Source organism: Chelonoidis abingdonii, chromosome 6, assembly GCF_003597395.2.
Source record: "Chelonoidis abingdonii isolate Lonesome George chromosome 6, CheloAbing_2.0, whole genome shotgun sequence".
Taxonomy (NCBI): Eukaryota; Metazoa; Chordata; order Testudines; family Testudinidae; genus Chelonoidis; species Chelonoidis abingdonii.
Genome location: NC_133774.1, coordinates 24963260 through 24975375, shown reverse-complemented (window position 1 = coordinate 24975375; position 12116 = coordinate 24963260). Strand labels below are relative to the sequence as shown.

The window sequence follows — 12116 nt, the reverse complement described above, 5'->3', positions numbered from 1 at the left end:
GCTGAAGTTGCTAAAACTGACCCACTGTACCTTGTAGAGGGTTGCTTACATCTGTTTGCAAAGCCTATATTATGTTTTATTCGTATCTGTAGGTGTTTTATTAAACAGGGTCATAGCCAGGAAATTCAGATCTGTAATTAGATCCAATTGTAAACATCCTCATCCTTCAGTGGTTGGGAAGGATGAGGTTAGTATTCACTTTGGGCCCATCTCTTGTTTATGGCTTCAATCAATTATTTTCTCAAGGAAAAAATATTAGGGCCAAAAGCCCAGCCTGTAGATCAGCAGCTTCCTAGTTACAAAACCCTACAATAACGAACAATTACACTTCACAATAGCAGAATATCTTGTTGTTAAAATAATACAGTTCACATTCAGACTTCTAGCTAAATAGTTGTAAACATGCAAAAATGACTTGATAATATCTTTTCATTCATAGTCCGTAGTGGTGGGTCTCAGACACTATGTATAGAAAGAGAAGTAAGCAGACATTTACAATGGACCATTATAGCTGTGCAGATAATTCACAGAATAGTTATTGTTTCTGACAGATTTAGTCTTTCTCTGTATTGCTGAATATCCATGAGAAGATCATGATTGCCTCAAATATATTTCTCGTTCAGAAGTATTCAACAATTTGTTTTCATAGTTCATAAAGATAAAAACATATTTCTCAATTGGTTACCTGGGGGTATTCACCATTTGAGCTGTATTACTTAGTTGCAATTGGTCAGATAAGGCCTGTGGTATTGTTCAGTTGGATAAGCACACAAATGCTTATGACATAAATTCTCACATATGGTTTAAAAATTCAGTTGATACATATGTTTGTGCATGTGGCTTTGAAATTTGCTTTCCACGAATATTTTTAGTAAATTTGATATATTATCATTATGATTTATTTGTATTACAGTACCACCTATAGCCCAAGACCTGGGCCCCATTGTGCTAGACACTGCACAAATAGTGAAGAACAGTCCCTGCCCTAAGATCTCACAGTTTAAAGAAACGAGGGAGACAAAGGGTAGGAGGGAAAAAAAGTATTCCCCCACTCAGCCTTCACAGAGGGGAAACAGAGGCACTGAGAGAGTAAAGAACTTGCCCAAGATCACACAGGAAGTCTGTGGCAGAGTAAGGAACTGAACCGAGGTTTCTTGAGTCCCGTTCTAGTGCCTTATAAGCAAGACAGTTTGTCCTCTCAAAGCACATAGGGCCTGATCCTGCAAACTCAGTGGGACTGCTCACGGTCTAAAGGTAAATGTGTGCAGGTTTCTTTGCAGGATTGAGGCCTTAGTTTCCCAGTTATGTGAAAGAAAGTATCCTTCTCTATTGAAAAACAACTTTTTTTTTTGCCAACCTTCCTCCAATACATCCAAAAACAAACTCAAAACCAAATGTTTTTGATTCTGCACATTGCTGTTTGTTACAAAGTTACAATACGCTCTTTTTCAGCAATCTGTGATGCCCTTTGCAGGTTTTGAGAAAGAGAGAGCGAGAGTGAGTGTGTGTGTTACTAACACATTACTTGCTTCATTTACTTAATATATTTTATTTGATTTGGCCCCTAAGCGCCACACAATAAAACTAATGCAAAACTTTCAAAAGGAAAACTAAAGCTCCAGTCAGCTTGCACTGACCACCAACCAAAACGAAAGGATAGGAGCAAAAACAATCATCCTTCGCTTCATCAGTCCACCAAAAAAAAGGGTACATCTATACAGACTTGTTGGACTCATGTTGCGGGGCTAAAAATAGCAGTGTTGACCTTCAGGATCAAGCTGGAGCCTGGGCTGTGAATCCTGGGGACGGGAGTGGGTCTCAGACCCCAAGCTTCAGCCTGAGCCCAAATGGCTAGGCTGCTATTTTTAGCCCTGCAGCACAAGCCCAAGTCAGTTGACTCTGAGACTTGCAGCCACTGGGTTTTTTTTGTTTGTTTGTTTGTTTGTTTGTTTGTTTTCTGTGTAGACATACCCAAAGTAACAGTTCCTAACTGACACACAGAATAAGGAAGGAACTGAATCAATACACACAAAAAACTAGAACAAAAGAAGATGTCTCCAAAACGGTTAATGGTAAATTTGCCAAAATGAACTGGCTTTATATAATATCCTAACTCTCACACACACCCTGACGGAACCTAGGGAATGAAAACTGCCCTGTCCCAGAGGATGCCACACACGGACACTGCACAGGTTGAGAGGTGGTTACTTGCTGATTCTCTCCATTGTAGGTTGCGTATTCTTCTTTGAGTCACATCCCTATTGGTGCTCCACGTCAGGTGCACATGTGCTCCGCATGCCTTTGATCAGAGATTTTCATTAGCAATGTCCGTTTGGCCTGTGCATGTACTGCTGATACTCTCGTACCCTGCACCGAGGCTGTATCAGGCTGCATGGGCCACCCTCCCTCAGTTCCTTCCCCACTTGCAAGTTTCAGAAGGAAGTTCCAAAGCAGAAGGGAAGGAGGGCAGGTAGTACAGCACCCACATCTCAAGGGACTACAGTTACTGCACAGGGGGAGTAACCCATGCAATGAAGAAATCTTTAAATCTTCTGCCTATGATGGCATTCTGTGCATGGCTCTGTGGATCTTCATGGTGATAACAGGAATCCAGGCAATAAGAGACCTGGTCCAGATAGATGAAGACAGAACCACTAAGTGCTTTGGCTAAGGAGTTTACTGGTTTACAGAGCTCAGTTGTTTATCTCTAGCCAGGGAGCATCAGTTCTCCCCTGCTGGCTGAGAACAGGGCCTGAACAGAGGAAAAAATGGAGCAGATTTTAGACGCCTACAAGGAGTTCAGTCACCTGCTGTGTCATGCTCTTCTGCATTTCCAAAAGGTAGGAAGGATGAACCATGTATTGCAAAAAATAAAATATTGTCCTTGTCTGAGAGGAGACTGGGATAATACTTCCTTCATAATGTTCACCCCATTCTCGCTTCCATTTAGGATGTGCCTAAACTGGGGCAGGAAGGTATAATTTCCAGTTGGAGTAGATATACTCATGCTTGGTTAATTGACTGTGTGTGCTAAAAACAGAAGTTTAGTCGTGTTGGTGTGAGCGGTGGGAGGGGCTAACTGCCCAAGTACATACTGTCAGATGGAATTCTAAGTGGCTACCCTCTCCTATCATTTGCACCTTCCAGCTCCAGTGTAGACATACCCATAAAGGGAGGGAGATAATATCATCAAAGGACTTAGTTACGCAGTCTTCATCTGTTAGTCGGGAGAACTCTATCCAAACCGATTGGTGCAGAAGATCTCAAGGATGTGGAAAATGAGCAGAGAAGAAGATTTGCCTTCACTGTTCTGAATCTCAGATGTGCACATTCGGTCTTTTCCTCGGCATCAAAAGGGAAACTCTGCTCCACAATAGCTGAATTTTTGGAGCCAAGAGCAAGGGTTTGCACACCGCAGACCTGGAAAAAATGGTGTAATTTCCAATCAATCAAGTCTTTACATTCAAGTCCCCTTATAATTTAGCTTCCTGCTGCCAAGCTGATCTCGCAACTTAAAATGACGTCAACCCTCACTTTCACTCTGCCAGCATTTCCTGCCTTGGCTACCACCAGTCAGTCTCTCAGACACCACCGCGCTGTGGCTGATGCTGCCTGCCTTGGAAAAGCTCTGTGATAAAATCTGAACAACCACTACTTTATTCTTCTTCAGATACCTCCTTAAGAAGCGTCTCTGCAATGAGCCCTACAAATCCCAGCCTGATGAGCGTAGCTACACATATGACATACTGCAGCTATTTTTATTCCCCTTCTTTCCTTTTCCTACTCTCTTCCTCCCCTAGTTGTATCCCCAATTAAAATGCAACCAAACAACGCCAATCCAGGTAATTAATTAAGCAATTCCTATTTTTTACCATATTCATTTACATGTCTGTTGTATCCCCATCCCTTGCCTTTTGTCAGTGTCCTGGGATTGTGAGGCCTTCAGAGCAGGGATGTCTCTTTTCTTTATTGGTACAGTACCTGCTACAAGTGGTCCCTAATCCTGACTGGGATATTTGGGCACGACCACAATATAAATATTTATTAATAAATAATAAGTCCTACATAGTGGTATAAATGTTAGGCATACCGTCTTTTGCTTAAAATTCAAATGGACAACAAAGATATGATGATATGGAGGTTTACTGTCTATTGTGAGCAGCATTACATGCAGTTTTAAACTCTCTTACCGACAAGTCTTCACTGTGTTTACAGAAAGGATATCTGTGCTGGCATGAATCATCCTTGTGAAACCTTAGGTTTGTCTCATCTATCTGGTATGTGCCAACCTCACCGGAGCTGTAATATTAATGAAGATTCTGGGCTGCCTTTGGCATTCACTATTGCACATGAGCTTGGACACAGGTATAGTTGGATGTAAAATGCAGAGTCTAGCTAGGTCTTATTCAGTGTTTTATATGTTTATCTTAAAATTGTATTTCCCTCATAGATTCCAGGGCCAAAAGGGACCATTGGGATCATTTGGTATAGCACAGGCCATAGTGCTTCGATTCTTTTTTGTTCTTTTTGGTTATAACAATGGGGTATTGAAACAGAATTGGCAAATCAAAATTATCATGAGGAAAATTTCAGTTTTGCAAAAACTGCATTTTCCGTTGAAAAATCATTCAAGATGGAAACCTCCTGACCAGCTCTAGCTCTCTTCCTGACAGTCAAAGTCACTTTTGGTACCCTATGCATGTTATTTTAGGCAGAGATTTTCAGCTTTGCCTAAGTGATTTCATTTCGACCTTCATTTTTGTATACACCCCCAGAGATGAGGTGAGGAGAGCCACCTTGTATAAATCTAAAAATAAGTAAGAAAAAAACAAAGTTATGGAAGAGGGAAAGAGCCACCCAAGCTTTTGAAATACTGGGATGTTTTAACAGTGATGTTTTCAAAAAATAAACATGTCTAAAGTAATTGGGGTTTTTTGATTCCTTGGACGGTTTCCGTTTGTGGTGCTGTACTGAGCTACAGAGACAATTTTTTCATTTTGGTCTTTCAGCAGGGTGTTTGGTTATTATTGTTAAAAGTTATTGAGTAGTAAATCTTTTATAAGGATTGACAAAAGCTTTGCAGAGGTTAGACAAGACTGAGTTATGAACGGCTGGGGGAGGACCTGCTGTGGGGAAGGTCTGTTACAATGCACAATATTATTAACTGGGGAGAGAGATGGGGAGATCAGAGGCTAATTCACCAATCCATTCATGAATATATGACAATGCGGGAAGCAATGCCTCTGACTAAATCAATAACAAGTGACATCCTTGAAATTATTTTAGAAAGGAAGGAAGGAAGGAAGAAAAAGAGTATTGTAACAAGAGAAATTGTTAAGAGAAGATTAATGGGCCAAATTCTGATCTGATCAGATATAACTATGCTGAAGTGAATGGAGTTATTTTGATTTACAGCACACTAATCAAGAGCAAAATTTGGCCTGCAATTTTTGTGAGATTTGTTTTCAGTATTGACCCAGACTTCCAGCACTTACAGTCCTGTCCTTTGAAAGTCCCTCATTGCAAACCCCAAACTTGTAGCCATGCTGCTCAGTACTGTTATCTCAACCAATTTCATAGTCTAAGCTGGGTTTTGACCTGAAAAACAAGGTGCTGCAGAAAGTGGTATGAGCATTCTCCAGGTGGCACCCTTCCCTCTGAATCGTTACCAAATTAACTTCACTGCAGGGTACTAAAGGGTGCTGCTGTGTGAATGAGGCATGACTACCTATGATTATTAAAACTGCCCTGAACCTTTTGCAAGAGTCAGAGTGTAAACAGCGCTTAGTTTTTGCCAGGGCTGTGCTCTGACATCTCTAGGCTTGGCAGTACATAACCTCAGCACCTCTGGGCTTGCCACATCAATTCTAAAAATAAAAATATTGCTTGACTCCTAGCACCTAATTGCTTGATCCTTAAAACCTGTTTCATTAAAAATTAAGCACTGGGTGTAAACTATGGGGCCTGACAAAAGCCAGATTGGATAATTATGTTTTGACTCCCTAAAATTCTCCCAGAGTTTCAACTAGGGAAGTTTACTCTTTGCTTTCTGCCCGGGGGCATTGCTGTGCATTGTGTGCCTGACGTAATGCCCACTGAAGTCAACGAGAGTCTTGACTTCTGTTGTACTTTTAGCTCATGGATGAAGCGATACCTATATGTTTTCCTGATCACTTTGAGATCTTTGGAAGAAAGTTGCTATGTAACTATCGGCTATAATGACTATTTCCTGTGCTTGGTAATACTTCTTTTAGTTTTGGTATCCAGCATGATGGAAAAGAGAATGACTGTGAACCCACTGGAAGACATCCATACATTATGTCCCGGCAGTTACAGTACGATCCTTCTCCACTCACCTGGTCCCCGTGCAGCAAGGAATACATCACACGTTTCCTAGAGTGAGTGATTAGAATAATATGTCCCCTTGGAATAATGGAATGTTATGTGAGGTGACAGAGAGTTGAGGAGAAATTCTTAATTATTTTTTTCCTTTGAGGATCCTTGAGGTGTGTTGTTGGTTCCTATGTCATGGCACACCCAAATCTGACCAAGTACGATGCAGTGGATAGTGGAAGAATTGGTACATTATGCAATGTTCAAAATTGGACTTAAATTTCAACAATCTGAGTTCAAAACTTGGTGTAACCTACAGCTATCGTATGGTTACTGGGAGAAAAGATGGCCTTTGGCTAAGGTATATGATAGGGCATCAGAGAGCCTGACACAGATTTCCTATGAGACCTTGGAAAAATCACTTATGCTCACATTTTTCAAAAGTGACCTGTTATATCAAATGTTGGGTGCCCAACTTCAGGCACCTCTGATCTGACTTTCAATGCTGTTGAGAGTGTCTGCAGCTCTCACTGAAGTCATTCCAATGACTGAATCTATTTCCAATTTAACAAACTGCATTCTGCCTCGATTAAATTCCTCTGGAAGGTGAAATGGGGAGAGCTGCTGCAGAACCCTTCTTTATAATTCACAAGGTCACAGGAGGCATGATATACCACAAAGGAGAACCACACAAGTTCTGTTGCCTTTGCAGTCTTCAGGGCCCCTTCTATATGCCATGGGGGGTAAAGGTACCAGATATTAATAGCCAGGCTACTCCTGAATGGCAGGTACTCCCAGATTTTTTTTAAGTACTTTGCTCTTATCTGAGGTTCCTAAAACGTTATTGGAAATAAGTTATTTGCTAAATTCCCCATGCCCGACTTAGAATCTGGAAGTGTTGTTTCCCGAAGACCACATAGGAAAGTGCCATTAATGATTAGAAATTTACAGGTGAATTGTGAAAAAAAATCAAAATTAAAATTAAAAGTACACTTGTCTGGTTTCCAATTTTCATCTTTAGCCGAGGATGGGGATTCTGTCTAGATGATATCCCCAAAAAGAAAGATTTAAAGTCACCACTCATTGCCCCAGGAGTTATCTATGATGTACATCACCAATGCCAGCTGCAGTACGGCCCCACTGCTACTTTCTGTGAAGAGCTGGATGTAAGTGCTATTTGTTTTAATCTATTTTACTAATAAGAATTTAAGCTTTTAATTCTTATTGTGACCTGACTCAATTCCAGTTTGGGGAAATTATATTCTGCCTACGTAAAATTCTTTTCCAGTTTCAAATGAATATGGCTATCCTAAATTGTTTTGTAGTGGTCTTGTGTATTATTGAATGGTTACTATCTTTCATGCACAGGTGACTGCATTTCTGTGGTGAAGTGGTTTCATTTTTAAACGTACATTATAAATCGGGTAAAATTATAAAGTGTTTTTATGACTTAGAAGTTATTTTCAAAAGTAAGTTAAGCATTTTGAAGCCTCTGTCCCATTAGCTGTCATTTGGCCAAATTCTTCAGTTAGATACATTTGCTCAACTTCTGTGAGAGCCACCTGAACAAATCTCAGAGTAGTATTTGTCCCTGTATGTCGTACGTTTGCCCACTTTTGTTATGGGCCAAATTGTTCAGGGCAGGGGTACAATATTATAGCCCACTATTAACACTTCTTTAGGAAAATTATTAATTTTAATTACTATATACACATAAACTATAACACAGTAAATGAAGTGCTCGTTTCTTTTTCATTTTAATGTAACCATGTGTAATGATAGAAATTCTTCGCAATATGCACTCAAAGATATGCTTCAAGATCTTTGAAACCAAACAGTTTTAGTAAAGCTGCACTTAAAAAAAAAATGTTGAGAGCAAAATGTGGCACTCAGACATAGAAAACGCAATGTATAAATTTGTAAAATTGAACAGTAAGCAATGCAACAGTGTTAACAAAATTGTTAAACACATTGTGTTATTATTTGTTGACTTTAAAACACAATAGATGTCCAGCTTTGAACACTGTATTGCATTTTCAATGTTTTTAGTGTAAAATCTGCATTTCTGAGCTGTGTAAGTAAAGACCCAACCCTAATCTGTATTAATTAGAAAAGAATTGAATATTCTAAATAAAAATGTAAAATAACAGTTATTACTACTCTGAGGCAACGGATACTCAGATGATCCAGTAAAGGAGAATCCAAACTTTGAGTATGTTTTATCATATTTTCTTACCACTTCCTTTATTTTTTTTTTGACTGGCTCATTTCATGTTCCTGTCGATGGTCTGGGACTTTCATTATCTTCACCAGTGCACCCTTCTCGTTTTTGAAAAATAAATCGATCCGTGTCTGATTGAAATACTGCTTGCCGTTTTTTACAGTTGTAAATGGTGGACTGTGCGTATGTTGCTAGGTTACTTTGCAGTGAAATGCACCACTGCACTCGTGAGAATTAAACTTGACATATTGCAGCTTGTTTTTTTAAAAAATACTATACTCTGTCCAACATAAACAGCTCAAAACACTACATTTATATAGCTTTGACTTGGATTACATGAGTCACGTGGAGTTAAAGATTTACTAAGAGCTTGACTGGCAAATGCAGTTGCGCTGGCAGACCACGCAGGACTGTTGCAGCCTGTCTTTGGACCACGGCCCACAGTTGGGAACCCCCTGCTCTAAACAATGCTAGTACCGAATAATAAATAGGGAACTTCAGTGCAGCCACGGACATGTTTGCTTCACCTAAAATCAATTAAATGAGCAATAATAATATAGGCTCAGAGTACCAGGCTTTGAGTGAAGATTTTAGAACACTTTTGAGCAGTTCTCTGTCACCACCTTTCTTTCCCAGTGCTCCAACTATGTGATCATAATAGGAGCCCACAAACAATACACATGCTAAGTAAAAAGCAACTCATTTGAAACAGACACTTTGTGAATGATTTAAACAGAGGCCAAAACTTAAGATCCAAACTTTGGAATCCGCATTCATATTTGAATGTGGCTGGTAGGTCCTATGGGTCAGATTTTCAAAAGTACTTGTCATGTTGGGTATCTTGAGTGTCACAATAGTTACTGGGAAGTGCTGAGTCCTTTGGAAAGTCTAGCCATTATTTAAGTGCCAACATAGGAACTGAGCTTTCTTGAAAATTAGTCCCCAATAGTTGATGCCGATCTGTTTTGATAATCTGACCCCATATCTATGGAAGGCTGAACCAAAACCCTAGATACAAATTTCAAATAAATCCAGATGCTGAGAGGGTTTAAACTCCTGAACTACATCCAGATTTTGCCCCTTAAAGCCCATTTTTAATTTTAAATAGTAACGTACGTGTGTGTGTGTGTGTGTGTGTGTGTGTATAAAGAAGTTATTTATACATTGTAACTAATATATACACACACACACTGTAAATTGCTTAATGCACAATAGGAAGAAAAAACCTACAATATAGCAAAACCAAAAAGGGATGAAGATTGAGGTGCATAGGATTAAATCTAAATTACAGACATTAGGCAGCAATTTAAAATGTATAGTGCAAAGAAACCTAATTCTAAAAGCAGAATTACCAGCCAATCCTGAGGTCCTAACTTATTTTTTAAACAGTCTTTTTATAGGTGAATGCCCACTGAAATGTATAGGTGCTTGTCTGATTAAGACTGAGTGAAGACTTGGGGATTTGGCCTGTAGGTACAGCAGCAATAATATTCTGTCAATAAGGTGAGACACTTGTAAGGAGAAGTCAAACATACTGCCAACAGCGTGATTAGTGAAGAGAAAACACACTCAGGTGGCCATGGTACGTTTTCCCCTCTTGAGGCTGCTTCTGAAGCTTTGTAAAGAAATTTTTCCAATAAACAGTGGATGCTTGGAAGGTATGTCAGTTCAGACAATAGGGAGAACTTTTAAACTCTCAAGAGAACTTGAATTCAGCCAGCTGGATACAATATATTCACAGTTTTGTATTTGTGCACAGATCTATGACAACACACTAATGAGGCGTAAATTTTAAAATGGTTCTGTGGCTAAAATTTTAAACAGTGACTAGAGATTTGGAGTATCTGATTTTGAGATAACTTTAAAGGGGCCTAGCTTTCAAAAAGATCTAAGCATCTTGACCTCTGAAAGTCAAGCCCCTAAAAGGTATCTCAAATTTCAGATACCCAAAAATTGTTAATGACTTTTGAAAATTGTGGCCTGGGAGTTCAACTCTTCTGAAGGCAGCTGCTGTCTGTTCTCTTTCTTACAGAATATTTGCCAGACACTCTGGTGCTCAGTGAAGGGTTCCTGCCGCTCAAAACTGGATGCTGCTGCAGATGGAACTAGATGTGGAGAAAAGAAGGTGATTATGGGCTTCTCTTTTATAAAAATTAAGATCATAAAATATAAATTGTTACTAGAGCTGTTGATTAATTGCAGTTAACTCACACGATTAACTCAAAAAAAAATTAATCACGATTAAATGTACTGTTAAACAATAAAACCCCAACTGAAATTTATTAAATATTTTGGGATGTTTTTCTAATATATTGATTTCTATTACAACACAGAATACAAAGAGTGCAGTGCTCATTTTATATTATTATTTTTATTACAAATATTTGCACTGTAAAAATGATAAACAAAAGAAATAGTATTTTTCATTTCACCTTATACAAGTACTGTTGTGCTATCTCTTTATCATGAAAGTGTAACTTACAAATGTCGATTTTTTTTGTTGCATAACTACACTCAAAAACAAAACAAAGTAAAACTTTAGAGCTTACAAGTCCACTCAGTCCTCCTCCTTGTTCAGCCAGTTGCTAAGACAAACAAGTTTGTTTACATTTACAGGAGATATTTCTGACTGCTTCTTATTTACAATGTCACTTGAAAGTGAGAACAGGCATTCACGCATGGCACTTCTGTAGCTGGCATTGCAAGATATTTACGTGCCAGGTATGCTAAACATTCATATGCCCCTTCATGCTTTGATCACCATGCCAGAGGACATGCTCATTTAAAAAATATAATACATTACTTAAATTTGTGACTGAACTCCTTGAGGAAGAATTGTATGTCTCCTGTTCTGTTTTACCCACATTCTGCCATACAGGCGAGTCTCATCTTACGTGCATTTAACATGCGTGAATTCAGTTTTGCACGGTCAGCAAAAGAAACAAAAAAACAAAAGAGAAAAATAACAATTTAAATACTGTACCTGTAGTGTGGGCAATTCCGCCTGCCATTACACTTAATGTAATTTTGACTATACATGATTTTTGCTTTATGCACTGACAGCGGAATGTAACCCCAGCGTAAGATGAGACTCACCTGTATATTTCATGTTATAGCAGTTGTGGGTGGAGACCCAGCCTTTGTTCGTTTTAAGAACACTTTAACAGCAGATTTGACAAAACACAAAGGTACCAATGTGAGATTTCTAGGGATAGCTACAGCACTATACCCAAAGTTTAAGAATCTGAAGTGCCTTTCAAAATCAGAGAGGGATGAGGTGTAGAAAATGCTTTTAGATGTCTTAAAAGAGCAACACTCTGATGCCGAAACTACAGAACCTGAACCAGTAAAAAAGATAACCAACTTTCTTCTGCTTCTGGCATCTGACTCAGATGATGAAAATGAACATGTGTTGGTCCACTCTGCTTTGGATCATTATTGAACAGAACCCGTCATCAGCATGGATGCATATATTCTGGAATGGTGGTTGAAGCATGGAGGGACATATGAATCTTTTGCGCATCTGTCATGTAAATATCTGGTAATGCCACCTATAACAGTG

At 39.0% G+C, this 12116-nt stretch overlaps 1 protein-coding gene across 1 annotated transcript in view; it reads left to right on the top strand.

The window, feature by feature from the left end:
• Positions 1 to 12116, top strand: part of ADAMTS12 (ADAM metallopeptidase with thrombospondin type 1 motif 12) — a 324205-nt gene that overhangs the window by 177197 nt on the left and 134892 nt on the right. Inside the window, exons 7-10 of the mRNA XM_032763220.1 lie at positions 4216 to 4365; positions 6255 to 6398; positions 7355 to 7499; positions 10587 to 10679. Coding sequence (XP_032619111.1) covers positions 4216 to 4365; positions 6255 to 6398; positions 7355 to 7499; positions 10587 to 10679 — 532 coding nt within the window. The remainder of the gene's footprint in view (positions 1 to 4215; positions 4366 to 6254; positions 6399 to 7354; positions 7500 to 10586; positions 10680 to 12116) is intronic.